The sequence below is a fragment of the Ornithorhynchus anatinus genome, chromosome X1 (assembly GCF_004115215.2).
Source record: "Ornithorhynchus anatinus isolate Pmale09 chromosome X1, mOrnAna1.pri.v4, whole genome shotgun sequence".
NCBI lineage: Eukaryota > Metazoa > Chordata > Mammalia > Monotremata > Ornithorhynchidae > Ornithorhynchus > Ornithorhynchus anatinus.
The window spans coordinates 32,357,601-32,381,138 of NC_041749.1; the positions used below are offsets into that span (position 1 = coordinate 32,357,601).

General features: G+C 41.3%; 1 protein-coding gene and 1 non-coding gene across 2 annotated transcripts; both read left to right on the top strand.

The window, feature by feature from the left end:
* The first annotated feature begins 670 nt into the window (after positions 1-670).
* On the top strand, positions 671-18,224 carry NMUR2 (neuromedin U receptor 2). Its single transcript, XM_001508664.4, has 4 exons — positions 671-1,430; positions 10,126-10,210; positions 13,310-13,435; positions 17,358-18,224. Exons 1-4 carry the CDS (start codon positions 720-722, stop codon positions 17,615-17,617), a joined length of 1,182 nt encoding a protein of 393 aa, XP_001508714.2. The 5' UTR covers positions 671-719; the 3' UTR covers positions 17,618-18,224.
* Positions 18,225-23,039: 4,815 nt separating this feature from the next.
* Positions 23,040-23,177, top strand: LOC114807133. The gene has a single exon (XR_003755186.1). It is a non-coding gene; the product is annotated as a small nucleolar RNA SNORA7 (small nucleolar RNA).
* Positions 23,178-23,538: the final 361 nt, after the last annotated feature.

Sequence of the window (23,538 nt, forward strand, 5' to 3'; positions counted from 1 at the left end):
ATGCTGATGAGAAACAAATTAAGGGAAGAAAGCCCAGATGAAGAATCATTAGTAGCATCAAAATTAAAAACAAATCACTGCAATAGAACTGAGCTACAAATGTGGAGACATCAAGAAAAAAAAATAACAAGGCTTCCATTTCGGTATTCGCTGACATACTGTGTGGATAAATGGGCCATTAGGGATTCAGAACTCTATTTAGAGATATGAAACTTTCATCTCAGCTGCGTGTGCTTTTTCACAACATTTCTTTGAACTGCCTGGACAAAAACCTATTTTAAATCCTGGAATCCGGCAGTCCCATGTTACTCCCTGGATTTCAAACACACAGCTCTTCTTTCTCCTAGTTCCCAGAAACCTTTCCCCCACCCCACTCCTGGCAGTTTCAGCCACCCACAACAGCATGCATGACTGACCAAGCATGTCCTTTCTTATAGTACAATTTGACTCACCATCATTGGCCAGCTCTGTGAGAAAGGAGGGGCTTCTCACCTAAGGGGCTCCTCAAAAGGAATCAGCTGGTGTAACAGCACAACCTCATAACTGAAGCCAGACGTGTACACATATTTTCTCTGGCTTTTTCCCTGAGCTTTCGTGTTTTTACACAGACAGGGCATTTCTCCTTCCTCCTCTCTGTGGCTCTGCCTGAGACAGTGCTCTGGTCATCCTGGGCTACTGTATCCATCCAGGGTCCCTGCTTTGAGGAGGCAGCATTAGACATGGAGGGGAATACCTCTGGGAGCAGCCAACCCAGGGCAGACGAGCGCTTGAGCAGATACCTGAACAGCACTGAGGAATACCTAGCCTTCGTTTGCGGCCCGAGACGCAGTCACCTGTTTCTGCCCATGACTCTGGTGTACATGCTCATCTTTGTGGTCGGGGTGATTGGCAACCTCCTGGTCTGCCTGGTGATTCTGAAATACAGGACGATGAAGACCCCCACCAATTACTATCTCTTCAGTCTGGCTCTTTCAGACCTCCTGGTCCTGCTCTTTGGGATGCCCCTAGAGATCTACGAGATGTGGAGCAACTACCCCTTCCTCTTCGGTCCCGTGGGCTGCTACTTCAAGACGGCCCTATTTGAGACGGTGTGCTTCGCTTCCATCCTCAGCGTCACCACGGTCAGCATCGAGAGGTACATCGCCATCATCCACCCATTCCGGGCCAAGCTGGAGAGCACCAAGAGGCGTGCGCTCAAGATTCTCATTGTCCTCTGGATCTTTTCCATCCTCTTCTCACTCCCCAACACCGGCATTCATGGCATCCAGCTCCATTACTTCCCTAACGGTACCCAGGTCCCAGGCTCAGCTACCTGCACTGTGGTAAAACCCATGTGGATCTACAACTTTATCATCCAGGTGACCTCGTTTGTCTTCTATATCCTCCCCATGAGTGTCATCAGTGTGCTCTACTACTTGATGGGGACCAGTGTGAGTATTCTTCCTTGTTTCCCTGGGGAAACTCTTCTCTTTGCTTTCTTGTCAGGCAAGGTGTGGATAAAACCTTCCTCATTTCCCTCTCCTCTGTTTTGGCGTTTATGTAACACAAAAAAATTCACATATTTCATTCTACAGCCAGAGGTCTCTGCTAACCCCTTGGCTGGTTATTTAAAGGTTATAGAGAGGGTGGGGGGAGAAGATAGGTATGTGTCATGTTTCCATGTTAGGATGTAGGTTTATGGATGTACATACTTCTCTCTCTCTCTCTCTCTCTCTCTCTCTCACACACACACACACACACACACACATACATACTCACATAGCTAGATCTCTGATCAATAAAATGTAGTTCACAAAAATCAGTGAGAGATTAAAGAATGAATGCATTATTACCCATTTCTCTTTTGAAGGATCTTAATTTTCATCCCACCCCCCACATAACCCTAACATTCTTTTTTCACTGCTTCTGAGCCAGGTTTTGCAGAACTTAAGCTTTACTGATATGACAGAAGAGCCAGCCTAAGCACTTTTCAGTAATTTTTTTTACAACTGGAATTAGAGCTAAAAGCTAAAGTTAATATTCATATCATTTTTCAACAACTAGGATGAGCAATTTCAGGAGATTTCACTAAATAATAAAGAGGTAAATAATACTATTATCATATCCATAGTTATAAGCATACTATATCATACCTACTGAGTAGCAATAGTCGATTGAGTGCTTGCTTTGTGCTGAGCACTGTAATAAGCCCTGCGATGAATACAAAATGAATAATAGACATTGTCCCTGTTCTTTACAGGGCTCACAGTCTCAGTGAGGGAGGACAAGTACCACTATTACTATTGTTATTATTAATGATAATAATACTAAATATTATAGTATTTGTTAAATGCTTACTATTTGATGAGCACTCTAAGTGTTGGGGCAGATACAAGTTAATCAGATCAACTGTCACTGTACCACATGAGGCTCACAGTTTAAGTAGGAAAGAGAAAAGGTATAATAATAATAATGGCATTTGTTAAGTGCTTACTGTGTGCCAAGCACCGTTCTAAGCACTGGGGGAGTACAAGGTATTCGTGTTGTCCCACATGGGGCTCACAGTCTTAATCCCCATTTTACAGATGAGGTAACTGAGGCACAGAGAAGTTAAGTGACTTGCCCAAGGTCACACAGCTAAGAGGCGGAGGCGGGATTAGAACCCATGACCCCCAACTCCCAAGCCCATCCTCTTTCCACTGAGCTATGATGCTTCTCTTCATTTAATCTATTTAATCTCCATTTTACAGATGAGGAAACTGAGACACAGAGAAGTAAAGTGGCAGAATCAGGATTAGAGTCCAAGTCTTTTGACTCCCAGGCTCGTGCTCTTTCCACTAGGCCAGGCAGTTTCCCACACTAATAGAGGAGGCTCTGACCATTGGAGCACTGAGAAAACAAGAATCAAAAGCAGCTAGGGGCAAGATAGACCAGCAAGTGACATACTCAGCCATTCCACTGAAATGCTAAATGCTGGGTTGAAACCTGCTCTCTTTAAATGTGGTACCTCAGTGCCCTGTGAGTTGACTTTGTCACTGGAAAGGGTAATGAGCATTGTGAATGCCTGGACTGAGTTTGGCTCTCAGTGTGGCAGAGGCTGACACTCTGCCTCTGGGTAAACCCAACCTGAACTTCTCTGTGACTTGGTGTTAATTACAGGTTTAACTGTAGTACAATCTTGTTCAAAGTACCTTCCTCCACTGACAGAGTAAAAATGATTAGATGAAAAGCCTGCTGATCTGGGGCCAGTTTATTGAATTCTGCCACTGGCACTAGGTACTCTAAAACATAGGCACTAAAACAACTTAAAGATCTTCAAACACTTAAAGATCTTCATGGATACGAGAACCTAGCCCAGATTGTGATTGATAGGATTTATCGTGCTCTTACTCTGCGCAGAGCAGTGGGCTAAACACTTGGTCCAGATTCAGTCCTGCCACATTCACCCATGCCTTTTCATATGTAAATCTTAGTGGTTTAAAATGACCTGCATTAGAGAGTTTTAGGAAGAGTTAGATTACGGTTTATACTGCAGCATCACAACTACCTGTGCTTTCCTTACTGGATGTATCAGAGTCAAACCTCTATCTCTTGCAATTAATTAGCTAGGCAGAAAAAAACAGGAGGGGTTTCTGACTTACGGTTGGAGGAAAAAAAATGATCATTTGCAGTTAGCCATGCATCCTTCAGAAGTGCTATAAGCACGTGATGCTTAGAATACTTTTGGGGCATATTTCCACTGAGGATTCCCATATTCCCAGTGAAAAATAAAAACCTGGGGGGGGGGGGGGGGGTGCTGGGGGGAAGGAGAGGAAAAAGAAAATCTCTACCCCTAGTGAATATTCCACAGGATGTAATCAAACCCTGAAAGCCAATTCCCAGGAGGCCAGCCCCCACTCCAGTACAGTCTCTACAGTAGCCAGTCATCATGAGGATTTATCTGACCTAATGGATAGCGATAATCAGACCCTGCCTCACCGATGTGGACAAACTTTATACCGCCTACAGAATACCCAAAGCCTTCCCATTAAAGTGGTCTATTCCTTAAGAGCAGGCACAGTGTCAGAGGAGCAACATGGCCTGGTAGAAAGAATACGGCACTGGGAATCAGGAAACCTGGGTCCTGATCCCAGGTCTGCAGCTTTGGCAAGGCACTTGTCAGTCAGTCAATCATATTTATTGAGCTCTTAGTGTGTGCAGGGCACTGTGCTAAGCATTTAGAAGAGTACAGTATAACAATATAGCACACACATTCCCTGCCCACAATGAGCTTACAGTCTAGAGGGACTGTAACTTAGTCTCTCTGGACCTCCATTTCCTCATCTGCAAAATACAGAGCAATAAAACAAATGAAATGAAATAAGATAGGTTGTGAGCTTCTTGTGAAACAGAAACTAGGTCCAGTATGATAATCTGGAATTTACCCTGGGATTTAGCACAGAGTCACCACATAATATATACCAAGTGAATTTTCCCAAGTGCCACTAACAGAACTCTGCATGCAGAGTGCTTACTAAATACTAATAATTTATGAGCTAGCAATTAATAGTATTTAAATGTTGACTGTATGTAGTGCACTGTACCCTTGGGAGAGTACAACTGAGTTTATAGATATGATCTATGCCTTCAAGGAACTTAAAATCTAGTGAGGGAGGCAGGAGGAAGAAAATATAGAAGAATAAGCAATAAGGCATGTAAAATTCATACAAAAGTACTTCAGGTGGTTGTGAATGAACAAGAAGCAGTGTGGCTTAGTGGAAGAGCACCAGCCTGTGAGTCAGAGGACCTGGGTTCTAATCCCAGCTCCATTTCTTGTCTGTTGAATGACCTTGGGCAAGTCATTTCACTTCTCCATGCCTCAGTTTCCTCATCTGTAAAATGAGGATTAAGACTGAGTCTTATGTGCAACAGGGACGGTGTTCAACCTGATTATCTTGTATCTATCCCAGCACTTAGTACAGTACGTAGAACATAGTAAATGCTTAAATAACTTTTTTTTTTTTAAAAAAAGAGCATAGTTGATGTAGAACTGCTAAGGGGGCAATTAGGGGGAGAACCTGGAGAGAAGAGAAAAATAACTGGGGAAAGTGTCTTGGAAGAAATATGATTTCATAAGATTGAGCAAGAGGTCAGAGGCTAGAAAGACAAGAAGGAGGGAAAATGGAAAAGTGAGTTTGGGAGGGATCATGAGTATGTGCTGGGAAGTAAGTAGAAGAGGGTGGAGAAAGAAGGAAAACAGCTGATTGAGTGCTTTAAAACACTCAGGAGATCCTTCTTTAAAGGTCAAGAGATCCTTCTTGATGCTCTAGATGAACACTTTGGAATTGCAACATCTAGCTTTGTTATATCTTTTTAGATGCATGACATATCCATAGTGGAGAATCACAGATATATACTCAAACTTCTAACCATTTCACAACTAATTTAAATGATTTCTACAAGGTCACATCTGTCACACATTTAGACTTGGACAGAAGTTGCAATTAGTCATGAAACTGAAATATCTCAGATTCTTGAAACCTAGCTTGGACTCGAGCATGTTCAACCCATTCTCAATGTGAACTAGGTGGATCCTAGTTGCTTCTCTCACTGCCCTCTATTGCAATCACCATCTGCTAGAAGGGTGACAGATTCAAGAGCCATTCAATTCACTGGATAAGTGAAAGTGTGTCAGCACATTTATGGGAGGAAGATATTGCCAGAAGTCAACCAGGTTGAGAATGGGTAGAGTGGGGCTCTAAAGAGTTCCTCCCCATGTGGAGATTCTGAGATGGAAACATCCATTCTGGAATGGGAGGGGGAAAATGAAAATTCTACTCCTCCAGGCAGCAACCAGCATAATAATAATAATAATAATTATGGTATTTCTTAAGCACTTACTACATGCCAGGCTGTACTAAACCCTGGGGAGGATATAAGCAAATCGGGTTGGACACAGCCCCTGTCCCACAAGGGGCTCACAGTCTCAATCCCCATATTACAGATGAGGTAGGTGAGGCATAGAGAAGTAAAGTGACTTGCCCAAGGTCACACAGCAGACATGTGGAGGAGCAGGGATTAAACACTTCAAAGCCTTATTGAAGGCACATCTCCTCCAAGAAGCCTTCCCCGACTCAACCCCCTCTTTCCTCTTCTCCCACTCTCTTCTGGATCACCCTAATTTGCTTGCTTTATTCTTCCCCTCTCCCAGACTCATGGCACTTATCTACATACGTATAATGTTTTCTTAATATTAATGTCCTTCTCCCCCCCTCCAGACTATAAGCTCACTGTGGGCAAGGAATGTATTTGTTTATTGTTATATTGTACTCTCCCAAGTGCTCTGGGCAGTGTTCTGCACACAGTAAGCACTCAGTAAATACTTTTGAGTGAATGAAAGCAACTAGGGGTACAAGGCTACCCACTCCTTGGGACAAGTTAATGGAGGAAGGGGCTCCCACAATCATAACCAGTGATAGTTCAAGGCTCTTAGCAATGGAAGCCTACAGGATGGAAAATCAAGGAGAGATTCCCTTTTAGGCCAGTGAGCTATCCCCCATGTTTTTTCATGTCACTGGGTTACTTTCAGACCAGAGCTGGCATCGCAGAAGTTAGAGCAGGACTGAGGAAGAGGAGAGAGGCTTTTACATCAGGGTCCATAACAGTCTTTGTGGAATGGTTTCCTAAAGTGGAGGGCCCAAAAATGCCTATTTTACCAATTAGTAGGGTGGCCATTTGTCCTATTTTATATACGGCAAGTCAGTCGGTATTTTTTGAGTGTTTACTACTGTGTGCAGAGCACTGTAAGAAGCACTTGGGACAAAACAATTCAACAGTTGGTATACACATTCTTTATCCACATTGAACTTACAGTCTAGAAAGGGAGACAAACTTAAAAATAAATTATGGATACATACATTAAGTGCTGTGGGACTGAGGGTGGGTGAATATCAAGTGTTTAAAGAGTATGAATCCAAATGCAAGGGTCATGCAAAAGAGAAAGAGAGGAGGGGAAAAAAAGACAGCTGGGGAAGGCCTCTTGGAGGTTCAATTTTAACAAGGCTTTGAACTTGGGAAGAGTTGGATGTGAAAGGGAAGTGAATTCCAGGCCAGAGGGAGGACATGGTCATGAGTAGGAGAAGTGAGGCCTAGTAAACTAGTGAATAAAGCATGGGTTCTAACTCTGGCTCCTCTACGTGCTTGCTGTGTGATCTTGGGCAAGTCATTAGACTTCTCTGAGCCTCAATTTCCTCAACTGCAAAATGGAAATTCAATGCCTGTTTTCCCTCCTGCTTGACCATGGCCCCATGTGAGATGTATCCTGCCTGATTAACTTATATCTACTCCAGGGCTTAGAACTGTGCCTGACACATAGCAAGTGCTTAAATACCAAAAACAAAACCAAACAAACACAAAAAAAACCCTCTCAACCACTGGTTTTAAGATACTCAGTTCTTTTCCCATTACTTATCCACTCACTTCTCATGACACCCCAGCTTATATTCTTTATTCCCCTCAAGCTAGCCTATTTAATGTGCCTCATTCTCACTGCTTCCCATGCCAATATCTTGGTCATGTCCTGTCTCTTGCCTGGAACTTCTCCTTTCTCCCACTATATAGATCACTGCTGCCTCCATTTTCAAAAGCCCTGATGAAATCACATCTCCTCCAGGAGGATTTCTTCAATAAACCTCTCATATTCCCATCTGATTCCCCACCCAAACTCTACACCATTTCCACATCACATAAACACTGGGGTCTTTACCCCAACTATAGCACACATGTTCATATCTCCCATACCTGACTCCTTACATTCCTTCCTCCTACCGATATTTTTCTGTCTATATTCTCCTCTAATTGCAAGCTCTTTGAGGACAGGAGTCATTTATATTAAGTTCTATTGTATTCTCCCAAGCACTTGGTGTCCTGTCCATGGCAGGTGTTCATAAATACATTTAATTGATTGCTTTTGGATCCACAAACTCAGGTAAACTTTTTCAAAATGGAGCCCGTGACAATCGTATTATATGTGTTCTACGTAATGCAGGTGCTATCATATCTCCTTGCCTGGAACCTGTGAGGAATGTGATTCCTAACTGTTTCAGTAGCCCTGATCATTACATGAACACAAATGAAAACAATGACACACACATATTCCAGGTCACTAATCCATTTGGTTTTTTTATTTGTTTTAAATTATTTTTGTTAAATATTTACCAGGTGGCCAGGTACTGTTTCTAAGCCCTGGGGTAGATATTCAGGTTGGGCATGGTCCCTGTCCCACAGTGGATTCACAGTCTTACAACCTATTTTACAGATGAGGTAACTGAGGTCCAGAGAATTTATATGATTTACCCAAAACCACACAGCAGACAAGTGGGAAGTAGGAAGTCTTAGTGGATAGAGCAAGGAAGTGCGAAGGTCATGAATTCTAATCCCAGCTCCACCACTTGTCTGCTGTGTGAATTTGGGCAAGTCATTTCATTTCTCTGGGCCTCAGCTACTTCAGTTGGAAAATGGGGATTGAGACTGTGAGCCTTATGTGGGACAGAGACTGTGTCCAACCCAATTTGCTTGTATCCACCCCAGCACTTAGTATAGTGCCTGGCACAAAGTAAGCACTTAACATATGCCATAATTATTATCATCATTATTATTATGTGGCAGAGTTGGGATTAGTATCCAGGTACTTCAGCTCACTGTGAGCAGGAGATGTTTCTGTTTATTGTTGTATTGTACTGTACCAGACCTTAACACTGTAGCTCTGCATACAGTTAAGCACTCAATACGATCGACTGACTAACTTTCAGACCCATATTCTATCCACTCGGGCCATGCCACTTCTCACTTCCTCCATAACAAATATTTTTATCATGGATTTTGGCTAGAAGGTAGTTAGGGAATTAGGGAAGGTTCTTCTTATAACACTAACCTCTTTTGTATGCAGTCTGCCATGAGGTGGAAATGTTGAACATCATGAATATAAGGTGTCCCCTCACATGTGACTGTGACTGTGTCTGACGTGATTGTCTTGTATCTACTCTGGCAATTAGTACAGTTCTAGGTAAAGAGTAAATACTTAACCACCACAATTATTGTGGGCTTTTACAAGAACGCAATCCCCAGAGTTACAGAATATCTGGATGTGATATAGAAGGTGTGATATACACCACCACCACCAAATACCACAAATAAGCTGAGCCTTCTAGCAGATCCTCCTTGATTGGCCTATTGTTATTAATCATAAACTTCCCTGGGTTTTTATCTGAAACTGGATTAGGCAATAGGGCAGTTCTCAGTAACATAGAGAGATAGACTTTCTCTTCTTTCCCTTTCCTCTCATTTTTCATAGCATGAAAGAAAATGTCGCATTTGCCACTCAACCTTCACTTAGTCTATAATGAGCCTTATTGCATTTGGACTCCACTCAGGGCTCTTCCAAAAGTGGCTCATGAGGAAAAAGGGAAAATACTGAGAAAATGGGTTTGCAATTATTTGAAAAATGCAATATAGGTGGAAATTTAAATTGTTTAGATAATTACTCGGCTCTTTGGTGTGCAAATCCATGGTGCCTAGACAGTGGTCCTGTTTTATCAGGTTATTCCCTAAAGAGCTTTAGGGGGAGCAACAGACCTTGCTGCCCAATTAGAAGATTGTTTTTCAACCATTACAGTGTTATCCAGTTTTTAAAACAGACCACAGGCACACAGGCAGGGTATTTTAGACTCAGATAACAGGATATCATCATGACCACATGTCAGCATTGTGCTATTATGACCATTATCAATATCTACCTAGGAAGACTAATATGTGGAACACCCACTCACTAATTTAATATTCACAGCCATTCAAGTTAAAACACCAAGAGCCATTCTATGTTATATCATTATTATTCCTAAAAACCCAGGTTTTATAATCTGGTGGTCCTCCCCAGGATATAGTGTCTTCCTTTATCTGGCTATATTCTCTGAGGATGCCCGGAGTTCAGAAAATGGTGACATTTATCCAAATTCACCTGAAGGCTTACCATTCTCCAGGCAATGGAAAACTGATGCTAGAGTTATTATTGTAATTACTAGAATTCCAATGCTAACACAGCCAGAACAACGGTGTTGGAGAGTAGAAAAATTGTCTCCGCTGTCACACTTTCCTGTTTTTCCCTTTCAGCTTAGGAGTGACAAATCTCTCGAAGCTGATGATATGGCTATGAATGTACAGAGACCACCCAGGAAGTCAATCACTAAGATGCTCTGTAAGTCATTAATATTTTTTATTTTTTTTTGGTGGGAGGGGAAGGAGGAAAGAAGGCAACAGGAAAGGGACTTGAGAATTAACACTATCAACTGGACTCCAGCTGCCCTTCAGGGAAAGCGGGAATAATAATAATAATAACAATAATAATAGCAATAGTTGTTAAGTGCTTACTAGGTGCCAACAAGATAATCAGGTTAGAAACCATCCCTGTCTATGTAGGGCTCACAGTCTTAATTTCCATTTTTCAGTTAAGGCAACAGACATAGTTAAGTGACTTGCCAAGATTACACAGCAGACAAATGGCAGAGAAGCTGGGATTAGAACCCAGATCCTGTGACTCCCAGGCCCATGCTCTTTCCACAAGGCCACCCTGCATTATGTGACATGAAGAATCTCACCAGCCTGAGCAGTTCAGTGGTGCCAGTTTCCCTCCATCACCTGGGCTACTGTTTTGAATGTTGTCCAGTAACCAGTAATATCTTATTAAATAGAATAACTCATTTCAAATGTAGTGCCCTCTCAGGAGGCATTATGATCCTAACACTCCAGGCAGCAAAGTCTACTGGAAATACTTAGTTACTGTGATCAGCTCTGACTGTGATGTGTTGTGTGAGTTTGAGAAAATGCCAAACCCTGAGCTTTGGTTTTCTGCTATTTAAAATAGAGATAATGATAACACTGGCCCCATTCCACCTCCCAGGAATACTGGGGAGGACTCATAAGATATCTGTGAAATATGGTGTTATTTAAATCACAACATATTCTCAAGAAAGTAAGGTATTAAAAATATATGATTGAATAATCCCTACTTTCCTGGTCATGTTATTCCTTCAGTGACCCTTAGCACTTTCATATTTACCAGTGTGCTTATTCCACTGTTTACTTATTTCACTGTACATTTATTGTCCCAAAACACAGCTACAAGTAGTCAGAACAAAAGCACTCCTGTTCCTACTATATATATTCATGTGTGTCTGCCTGTCTCCCCCAGTAAAGTACAGGGAAGAATCTCTCACTTTGTCTTCTATTGAATGCTCCCAAGCACAATACATTTGTACCTAGTACAATTCATTCAATTGTATTTATTGAGCACTTACCGTTTGCACAGCACTGTACTAAGCACTTGGAAAATACAATACAGCAATAAAGAGAGACAATCCCTGCCCACAATGGGCGAATTGTATATTTGTGCTTAGCATGGTTCAAAGCAATACTCTGCACATAGTAACAGTGCAATAAATACAGATGATGGTTGAGAAAGGAAAAGGAGGGAAGCAGTGTGGCTTTAGAAGCAGCGTGGCTCAGTGGAAAAAGCACGGGCTTTGGAGTCAGAGGTCATGGGTTCGAATCCCAGCTCAGCTACTTGTCAGCTGTGTGACTTTGGGCAAGTCACTTAACCTCTCAGTGCCTCAGTTCCCTCATCTGTAAAATGAGGATTAAGACTGTGAGCCCCACGTGGGACAACCTGATTCCCCTGTGTCTACCCCAGCGCTTAGAACAGTGCTTGGCACATAGTAAGCGCTTAATAAATACCAACATTATTATTATTATTATTAGTGAATAAGGCATGGGAGTCAGAAGGTCATGGGTTCTAATCCCAGCCCTGCCACCTGTTTGCTGTGTGACCTCAGGCAAGTCACTTCACTTGTCTGTGCCTCAGTTCCTTCATCTGTAAAATGGGGATTACGACTGTGAGCCTCATGTGGGACAGGGACTGTGTACAACCTGATTTCCTTGTATCCACCCCAGCACTTAGAAGAGTGCCTAGTACATAGTAAGTGCTTAACAAATACACAATTATTATTATTACAATTATTAAAAGAAATTATCTTGGCTAAGGATGAAAGACCAAGTCCATTTCCAGTTCTTCACAGCTCCACTCTGCAGAGAAGCAGAATTATACCCTAGAATCTTAAAACTCCCTCTTCTTTTCTACAGCAATTGTCACATTAGGGGACACAATTGCATTTTTTTAATGATATTTGTTGAGTAATTAGTATATGCCAGGCACTATACTAAGCACTGAAGTAGATATAAGCTAATCAGGTTGGACACAGTCCCTGTCCCACATGGGGCTCATAGCCTTAATCCCCATTTTACAGATGAGGTAACTGAGGCACAGAGAAGTGAAGTGACTTTCCCGAGATCACACGAGAAGAGGAAAAATCAGGATTAGAACTCAGATCCTTCTGATTCCCAGGCCTATGTTTTTTTCACTAGGCCACACTTTATTATGTGATTTCATTAATAGCACCAATCTCAAAAATCCATGGCTTTTGGTAAATGAACCTTATTTCACACTAATAACCTTCTAGTATCCAATTTGCTAGGGTCCACTTACCCTAGCAAGGATACACTTCTCTCCCTAATTCAGAGCTGTTAAAGAAAATAGAAACAGAATCCCTCACTTGGTGGGAAATCCAGTCTATTCTGACCACACAGATAAGTAGTGTCTGCCTTCTGATTGGATCATTGGAATATAATTCAGTCCCATTTCTTTTAAGGGTCACTTGTGTTCCTTATGTTACCCCCAATGCAATGTCTCCACCATCTGTGATTTTTTCAATATATTCCTGATCTCAGAGTCAGAAGAGGGAAATAAGAGCTAGAAAACTTAGTCCTAAAACCATTAGACACAAAGCACATTACTTTTAAATGATGGTCATTGAACTTTCTAAGTATTTTGTCTCAAGTCTGTCTTTTTCTCCTGGGCTTCAGTGAACAGATATTGGTTACATTGGTGACTCCATCCATAATTCTTTTCACACCAAACGCTCTAAACTGCAAATTATCCAATGAGAAATTATGTTAATTTTAGCTCCAAATCAAAGCTGACTCAATGGAAGGAAAAAGGTAAGCAATGCCAAGAAGGCCAAAAAGATCTCTTGAGGAATTATGTCAATTTTAGTTAAATTTCAGAAAAGTATGGGAGTCTCAAGAGGTAGGAATGTCTGAATTTTATGAAAATCTTGATCCAATATTAGCCTAAGAAAGGAGGCTTAAAAGAAATATCATTTGCTTCATTACATTACAGTCAGAGGCTTTAACTTTTGCCCTTTCACTAACTTGCCTATCCCTTTCTCTGCCTCCCCACCAGTCATCTTGGTTCTAGTATTTGCTATCTGCTGGGCTCCGTTCCACATAGATCGTCTCTTCTTCAGCTTCGTGGAGGAGTGGACAGAGTCTCTGGCTAATGTGTTTAACCTTATTCATGTGGTGTCAGGTAACTCACTGGTCGTCACTGCCTACAAGTTCTAACATTACTTCATATCTTTAATCAGTGGTATTTATTGAGTGCTTACTCTGTTCAGAGTAGCGTACTAAGTGCTTGGGAGAGCTCAGTACAACAGACACATTTCCTGGCCACAACAACTCCTGTTCCTGGAATTAAGCCTTGAATATTTTGTTCAACTGTACAACATGATGGAAAGCTTATTTAATTGTAAGCTTTTAATCAATCAGTCGATGATATTTGAGAGCTTAGTATGTGTCTAAGGCCTTGGAAGAGTACAATAAAATTAGTAGACACATGGTCCCTGCCATAATGAGTTTAAAGTCTACAGGGAGCTTTTAACGCATGAATCTTCAGTGCAGGTGATTCACCCAGTAGCAAATCACATGGTCAAACCTAAAAGCTAGGTGAGATGCTTGCATAAGGAAATGGAGTATGTAGAAGTTATTTCCTCAAAGCTGACGAAAATGGATCCTTTTAAGAAACAACTCGAACAGCCTTGGATTATAATCTTTTATAATACTGGGAAATTGCTACTGATTAGGCATTCAAGCCTCAAACGGACTGCAGTGGCAGAACCCCACTTAGCTACTCCTGTGGAAGCTATAGTATCACACCCAAGGGATTTCCAACACAAGGACCATATCCACAGTTCTAATGGGAGAAAAATGAGAAATATGGATTACAGGTGGGTCACCCAGCCCCCAGTTCTGATTTACACAAATTAGGCTTTCAAATGGTTTCCAAAACTCTGCCATTCCACAAAAGCTTCCCTGCAATCTTACTTCTTCAAATACCTACTGCACATCACAGTTAGGATCAATCATATTTACTGAGCAGTTACTGTGTGCAGAACACTCTATTAAACTATTAAACTATAGGGAGAGTACAATATAACAGAATTGGTAGAAATGTTCCCTTGCCCATTATTACTAAAACTCCACTCTAGAGGGAAAGAAACTTGGGTGATAACTTGGGTGAAACTTGGGGACCTTATCTCCTGGCATCCACTTTTTGAGGATAATAAAAATTGAGGTATTTGTTAAGTGCCTCCTTTGTGCCAACCACTGAACTAAGCTCTAGCACTGTTGCAAGATAATCAGGCCAGAAGCCTTTATAATCTCTTGTTGTTTCAAATTAGTCTTATCAAGCAAAGCCAAGCTTCTCTTGGGTATTTTTGATATGAACAGAGTTAACTTTAGTTTTATTAAACTGTTACCTAAATACTTAATATCTTGGGTAAATTCAGGACTCTTCATGGCAGGTCATTCTTTGATACAAACATACATATAACCAAATCTGTGTCTATTAAGCACTGAATACTTTTCTGGTTGGGGAGAGAATAAGAAAGAAATAGAAGAGATTATTGCATTAGAACCAGCAAACTTACAACATTTGAGAGATACCAAAGAAAAAAGGCAGATTGGGGAATAAAAACAGTTGAATCTGAGTGACAGCAGGCAGACAGGGACGGAAGATGGATGCTTCATCATCTGTCACCTGCAACTCCCAAGTCTGAAGAAACCTGCATCTGAAATAGTGCAGTCTGGGTACCCCAGGGCCGGAAAAATTTGTTTTTATGACAGGGGATGCAGTAGAAATGGTATGTTTTGGCAGTCTAATACAAGTCTCACTCCTGAGCCTCTCAACTGTCTTCATGATGTAGACTCCACCCTTTTCTTTGAAAAATTATCAAGCCTCCATTTTGCTGATATGGTTACCATGTTTCTCCTTCTGTCTCTCTGACAGTTACTTGGTTTAATTCACTTGCTCTTCTTTTTTTAAAATGATACCTGTTAAGCGCTTAGTATGTGCAATGTACTAAACTCTGGGGTAGGTACAAAATAATCAAGTTGGTCACAGTCCCGCCTAGAGCTAATAATAGTCTGAGTACGAAGGAGAATGATTTAATCCCCATTTTACAAATGAGGTAACAAGCACAGACAAATTAAGTGACTTGCTCATGGTTACACAGAGGCAAATGGCAGAGCTGGGAATAGATCCCAGGTCCTCCGATTCCCCGGCCTGTGCTGTTTCAGTAGGCCTCCTTGTTTCCACCTCTTCTCCTCTGTGGATGTCACACATGGCTCTGCTCTGAATCTCCCCCTACACACACTCTTCTCATTAGACATTCCCTTCCTCAGGGAGTTGATCTGCTCATGTCATATGGCTTCAGTTACCACCTCTCCATGGATCTTTCATCTAACCCCCAAACACACATTATTCTTTGCCTCCAGGACACCTCCATTTGGATGTCCTGCTGGTACCTCACACTGAACATTGTGGGCAGGGAACATCTGATGCTTCTGTTGTACTTTCCCCCAAGTGCTTAGTATGTTACATCCAGAGGGCTCTTGGTACATTCTATTATTACTAAAACTCCAACCTTAATCTTCCCTCCTAAACCTTCTCCCCTGCCTAATTTCACCAACTCAATCAATCAATAATATTTATTGAGCACTCAGTTCAGAGCACTGTCCTAAACACTTAGGAGAGTCCAATACAGTTGGTAGACACAATCCCTACCCCAGTGGAGTTATAACGCTGCCATTTTCCCTGTCGCAGGAGGCTACAATCTTGGTATCAACCTCTATTCCTTACTGTTTTTCAGCTCTCACATTCCATCTATTGTTTAATAATAATAATGTTGGTATTTGTTAAGCGCTTACTATGTGCAGGGCACTGTTCTAAGTGCTGGGGTAGATACAGGGTAATCAGGTTGTCCCACGTGAGGTTCACAGTTAATCCCCATTTGTTTACTTCTTCCCCGACCAGATCTGACAGACCACAGCACTTCCTGAATTCCAAGTCCTCCTAAAACATGACCTCCTTCAGTAAGCCTTCTCCAATTTACTCCCAACTCCCTGAATGACATCAACTCAAGAGGGATGTCTAGGGCTGGGAATGTGTCTGTTTATTACTGTATTGTCCTCTCCCAAGCATTTTAGTAAAGACTCTGTACCATTTTAGTAAAGACTCTGCACTCAATAAATGATTGACTGACCAACTAGTATATTTGTTGATACCTTTCCATAGCCCCTACAGTTGTACAGTTATTTATTTATTAAGATAAATGGGGGACACCTAAAAATATTTACCAAGTAGAATATATGCTATTGGTGAGTTGGGAACATATTTGATGCTGCTGTTTCACTTTCCCCAAGTCCTTAGTTACACTGTGTGCTCCAATACCATTTTCACCACCACCACCATTATCCAGTGTCTGGTGTCTGCTTCAAACATCAGTCAGAGGTCCTAGGAAGGAGCAGAGTTGGCTGAGAGAGTGGGAGGAGGGAGAAGAGGAGTTAGATATTCTTTTAAAGAAAGGGATTTTGTGGGATAGCACAGTGCAGTGAGTGCAAACCTTTGGTTAAAATGGACAGTTTCCTCAAATTAAACTTTCATTTCCATTTACAAAAATCCTTGCACAGATTTTCTTTGGGGAAGAAGCTAACAATCCTTCCTTCAGTAGATTTTTATAATAAAGCAAAGAATTGCAACTGAGAAGATCATGCAATTTTCAACTCTTCCCCAGTTCTTAAAAATCTGTAGTTCAGATTTATATTCAGCAGTGAACAAGATCAAAACTCCTCTCCTCTTTGCCAAACTATCCATTGCTCCGCCTTGGGATAGTGTTAATTAAAGCTGGGAACAAAAGCAGTGGCTGGATAGAGGATTGACAGAACTTTCTAGACTTTCTTTAAACTGTCGGGATTTAAAACCCTAGGTGTACAATTGGTAGTTTTGATCTTAGCATTCTGTCATTCCAATTAGAGTCTTGTAACACACGATCACCTTCCCGACAGGGTAATGAAGGTCAATATGCTCCAGCCATTAATCAAATGCCCTTGTCCTTCTCATCCTTTCTCCTGTGTTGCTGCCCATTTGACCCATTTCCTTTTCACCCTTCCAGGTGTTTTCTTTTATCTGAGTTCAGCTGTGAATCCCATCATCTACAACTTACTATCTCGACGTTTCAGGGTGGCTTTCTTGAATATGCTCTCCCCCTTTTGCAAAAACTGGCCTTCTAGGCATACCCCTACTAGGTACCCTGCCCAGCCCGGCAGCTTCACACCAAGAGACCGTAATCTAGTGGACTCACCTGAAGATGCCAGTCCTTCCTTCCCGCATCGTTCCTCTGTCTGCAGTTCTCACCTTTCTACCATCCTATGACCTTGTCAGCCAAAGAATGGGACCGTCGTGTGAAAATTCTAGCAGTGGGTAATTGCTGAAGAAAAGGTATTCTTCTCCAGTGAGGGCAATTTTGAAGTGTGGACTTTGCTCTGTGGAGGGCAGGAGATGCCCTTAGTACCCAAATTGTATCTCTTTTCCAGATTGGAGTTCCAACCATTAAGACTCTAAGGTCTGATCTCAATCACTGGGGAATGATCTCAAATTGCTCCATCACCCAGATTTCTCATGCATACCTACTAAGCCCAAATAGCATATAAGTGAGTTCAACTTCAGGGCAGGATTCAAGGTACACTCCTTTTTTCACCTGAATGGAAAGGCCAGATAGGGTGGAGGATATTGATAGATCAAGATAAACCAACTGAATTCTGTATTTTTGAACTGACTTTTAGAACAATAATCACAATTGTATAAAAGCAGTAAGTCTTAGCAAAAGTACATGGGACTTAGGTTTTCTCCATGCCTGGGGCTCTAGGCATCCCCACTGACCTGAATTTACACAACTATAAAGTTTTGCAGAATCAATCTTACTTATTAAGGGATTTCAGGATAATCATATTTATTTAGAGCCTTTGTGCAGAGCACAGTAGAATTGGAGTATGTGATTCCTGCCCTCAAACATTTTATAATCTAGCAGGGAAAACAGACTCTAAATAAAAAGGAAATCAAGCATATATATATATATATATGACTGCTATGGTAGGGGTTGTATTTGGGAGTTTGGGCGGCACAAAAGGGTCAAAGTGCAGTCACTTTGGGGAGATTTGCAATTAATGAGGGAAGGCCTCTTGGAGATGTGAATTCAGAAGGGTTTTGAAGGTAAGAAGAGCAGTGGTCTCTGAAGGAGTTGCTGGCTGTGAGCAAGAGGTTGGTGGTGGGGGAGATGAGAAAAGAACCAAAGAGACCAGGTTAGTTTGAGAGGAATGGAGAGTGCCAGCTGGAGTGTTGCATGAGAAAAAAATATGTCCATGTTGAGTGGTTGGGATGGGGTCAGAGGGCTTGTGAAATAAAAATATTTACAGCATATAAACCCAACAGCTACTAACTCAATACCCAGGCATTGTCATATGTGATGTATTAGGCACAATTACTTAATAAATACCCCACATTGTAATTATAGCCCTCTAAAGATTATGCTTATATGACAGATATACATATATGTGATAGTAGTAGTGGTATTTATTGACCACCCACTGGCTTCAATTTACTATATTAAATACTTGGAAAATACAAGACATGTATTTGGCATATTCTCTTTCCATATGTATACACACACACACAAGCACACATATGTTCTTGCTGCATTTCAGCCTAGAAAGTTGCAAGTCAATCTATCATTAACACAGAGGCTCAACCCAAATTAAAAATAATTTCTATGCAGTGACTTATCAATGGAAGATCATTTAATATCACTATGTTATATAAATTTTCAGTTACTGGATGTATGTCCAGTGTTTATGCTACATTTCATCACATGCTACTTTTCCCAGTGTAATACTTACCACAGGAATCTCTAAAGTTACAGTGTGCCCATGCATCTTCCTCATTTGGGTAAAAATCATTTTGAAAAGTCACTTCCTCCAGGAGAAAATCCCCAACAAATCCTCACCATTCCTGATCATGGCATGTCATTCCATCAACTACTCTAAAACATTGTTTGTATATCAGGTATTTATTGTTTTTTGTTACTTTTTTCAGCTACCAGTTGAATCTATGTCTTTCCTCCTGTTCCCACTGTATTTTTCTAATTGGTTTCTGCCTGTGTCCTCCAGTTAGAGTGTAAGCTCCTCAGAAGCTGGGGCCACTTGTATGCTCCCATACATCTAGTCCTGTGCTCTGCACACAGACCCCAATAAATACTACTATCAATATAATTTATTGAGCACTTGTGTGCAGAGCACTGTACTAAGTGCTTGGGGGAATGCAGTGTAATATAACAGACACATTCCATGCCCACACAAGCTTACAGTCTAGAGGGGAGATAGACATTAATATGTATGAATAAATTATGAATATGTACATAAGTTCTGTGGGGCTGAGTTTGTTGGGGGTGGGAATAAAGGGAGAAAAACAGAGCAACACAGAAGAAAGTGGGAGAAAAGGGAACAAAGGAGAGGTACACAAAATAAAGACAAAAAGCAGTTAGGGTGCTGTGGCTAGAGAAACAGAATTTCAGTCTCCTTCTGCTCAGAGACCAAGAATCACAACCATAGCCACAGTGACCACTATAGGAGCAGCCAGAATCACAACCATAGCCACAGTGACCACTATAGGAGCAGCCACCACAGTCTTCCCAAGGTCCTAAGTATTGTGGGTGCTGAGGATGGTGGGTGGTGGGAGGCCAGTCAGGAGGGAAGCTCCGGGATGTTACAAGAAGAAGCCGGCGTGGGTTCCTTCCTAATTCAATAAGAACTAATGCCTTGTCAAAAAACATTATGTATCAGCTGGATCAAACTGTGAAAGCATTTAGAATAAAGATGATTAACCTCATATACACAGAAAGTCACAAGGTGTTTGAACCATTGGTTGGATGATGGAATCTGTTGAATGGCCAAAAAGGAGGAAATCTACCCTATGCCTGTATTATAATTTGAAGAGAAAATTTAGACCCAGTCGAACTAAGGATATCTACACAGAGTTGTCAGAACTCAAACAAGATCCAGAACTGTTCATCACCCTAGTCAAATACACGCTTCAAAAGGACGCATCCATCTGCCCCCCCAAAAGATGGAAAATACACAAGAGAAAAATATTTTTTTTAGCAGAATCTTATTCTCTCTCAACGAGGTGAAATCCTGAGGATGGCTGCAGTGACACTATAGTCAAGATGAAATTAACACTTAATGAGATGCTGAAGTTGGCAAAAAATGGGTCAACCAACAATGCCCATTGCTTTCCCAGACTTTCAAAGTTAACTTGAAAGTTGCTTAGTCCAACTCAGTGAAATCTATTATATCTACAAATACGGTCAGAGGAACAGACATGAATGAAAGTGAGAACTTTCTAATGAGCAGATACATTAGCAATAACAAAGGATTTTGCCTTGTTTCTTTTAATTTCTGAGTTCATGCCAGGAACTGTCAGCTAAAGACATGGTTTGAAGATCTAGATTTTACCTGAATTGTTGAGTAGTACATTTAGAATGTATAAGAAAATGAAAAGTTGATGTCTTCCCTCCCCACAACAGTAGAGTGAATTTTTCAGTTCTCATTCCTTCTCTTTCTATTCATTCTATGCCTCAAACAATGAAATATTGACTCTGTTCCTTGTCCTTCTGGTATTTTCTCCATCACAAGTTGAATTTAATATTAATCTTGAATAATATTCTTCTCTGTCAATTTCCTCTTATGGATCATCAAGAGGATAATAAATAGATCAGGGATCTTCATTGTCCCATACAGGATGAACTGCCTTTATCCTAATACTTTGATTGTAGTCTATTTTTGTAGACTCTACACAAATGCACACCAATATAAACAAAATCTATGTAAAGAAAAACACATCTTTTTTGGCCATTACCACTTTATGGTACGCATGATTGCATTAACAATTCACTAATAATGGCAACTCCATTATGTAGTAGAGACTTCTAACTGGTAAAAGGAAGATTTATTTGTATTAGACACCAAGCAGAAAATTTGAATGTTTAAGGAAATCTTAAGGTCATTTTAGAAAGATAAAAGGTAATTATCCAATTTGTAGGATGGAGAAATTGTGGCTATGCATTCATTCGAATGTATTTATTGAGTGTTTACTGTGTGCATAGCACTGTGCTAAGTGCTTGGGAAAATACAATACAACAATAAGCAAATTCCCTGTCCATAGCAAGCTTACAGTTTAGAGGACAACCTTACACAGAACAGAGCTGCGGCTAACCTTTGCTTCCTTCACTTCCAGACCTTGAGGTTAGGCAATCATGATGGAATTACACATCAGGATTTCAATAGGTTCTTCCCGGGAATTAATTTCCATTAATTGTGGCATTTATTAAGCACTTACTATATGCTAAGCACTGTTGTAAGCACTGGGGTAGGTACAAGATAATCAGGACACACATAGGGCTCATGGCCTAAGTGGGAGGAAGAACAGGTTTTGAATCCCCATTTTGCAGATGAGGAAACTGCGGCACAGACAAGTTAAGTGGCTTGCCTAAGGTCACAAAGCAGGTGCCTGATGGAGCCAGGATTAAAATCCAGGTCCATTAGAATCTAGAATACCTGTTGAAGGGAGTATGCATTAACGAAGATGGCAGGTAGATTTACGCATTAAAGACCTTATAAAAGGTGAGAGTGTACCAAAGGATATAAGGTTAAAAGCCATATTTACTTAAGGATGTAAGCCAGAATGCAGATAAAGATGTAAGGCAGAAGGCCAGATTTAAGATTAACAGCTAGACTCCTGAAATACTGATCACCAGGAAAGAAGTCACTACAGGGGGCATGCAAGTAGGAACCTATTGCAAGTCCTTGCTGAAATCAGTTGATACCAGTTGATATTGTGTGTGTGTGTGTGTGTGTGTGTGTGTGTGTCTGTAGATGGAGAGGGAAGGGTGAACACCCGTGCTTACAAATCCTTCATTCATTCAGTCATATTTATTGAGCACTTACTGTGTGCAGAGCACTGTACTATTCTTGGGAGAGTACAATATATCAGTAGACACAGTCCCTAGCCACAGTGAGCTAATGATCTCAGAAGGACACAGATGGAGAAGAAGACCAATAGCCAAAGATAATAATCATAATTATAGTAATAATGTTGGTATTTGTTAAGCGCTTACTATATGCAGAGCACTGTTCTAAGCGCTGGGGTAGACACAAGGGAATCAGGTTATCCCACGAGGGGCTCACAGTCTTAATCCCCATTTTACAGATGAGGTAACTGAGGCACAGAGAAGTTAAGTGACTTGCCCACAGTCACACAGCTGACAAGTGGCAGAGCCAGGATTCGAACCCATGACCTCTGACTCCAAAGCCCGTGCTCTTTCCACTGAGCCACGCTATCGAATGGACTTCAGTGAGAGTGTATGTAAGTGAATAGTGATCACGCTTGGTCTGATTTTCTTTGGCTGACCCTGTCCCCAAGAGTTATCACCCATCTGATTGTGAATGATGTGGTGGTCCCTCCTTTAAATGTAGGTAATAAAGCCACTATTTGCCGCTTCTGAGTATCTCCTCTTCAGAGCCTTATGATGTCAGAGAAGAAAGCTGTAACAGGCTGTCTCTGACTACCTCATCTTTTCATCTTTACAGCATCAAACCTCCAGAGGTTAAATCGCTACTTCCCAATTCCAAAAAACTTCCTGGGGTGGCTTTGCAGCATCATTAAGTTCTCTGTCACATTATAATAATGGTAAAAGTACACCAATTGCATCAGTACAGATATACACAGGGTGAAGGTTAAATTTCCCTTCTCAGGATAGCACTTGGAGAGTTTCCAGTACTCTACTAGTCTCGGCTACCGGAAGGAGAGTCAAGCAGAGGTCTGCCCATTCCATTCTTAGCTTGGGCAGTGGCTAGTGAGTGGAAGGCCATCTGCTACAAGTCAAAATTCACCTCTGCTGGGCAGCAGCAACATGGGAGAGAGTGGAGGGTGGAGACTCAGGTTTACAGCATGGAAAAAGGCAAAGGTAAACCACTTCCATATTTTTACCAAGAAAACTCTATAGATACACTACTGGAGAGATTGTAGATGGAGACGTGGGTGTTCTGAGAGAGATATGTCCATGGAGTCGCTATGGGTAGGAGTTGACTCAACAGCATAAAACAAGACAAGAAGATTAAATTGCAGAATATAGTTTTTGGTTTCTTTTAAATAGTACTTGTTAAGCACTTACTATGTATCAGGCAGGGGTATATAAAGATAAGTAGGATGGGCACAGTCCCTGTCCTACATAGGGTTTATAG

Bases quoted from the DNA above. Each gene is read 5' to 3' on its own strand.
- NMUR2 (XM_001508664.4), top strand. From the start codon at position 720: ATGGAGGGGAATACCTCTGGGAGCAGCCAACCCAGGGCAGACGAGCGC. The intron at 10,211-13,309 runs GTAAGTCATTAA...CCTCCCCACCAG, and splicing joins GTCAATCACTAAGATGCTCT to TCATCTTGGTTCTAGTATTT. The intron at 13,436-17,357 runs GTAACTCACTGG...TCACCCTTCCAG, and splicing joins CCTTATTCATGTGGTGTCAG to GTGTTTTCTTTTATCTGAGT.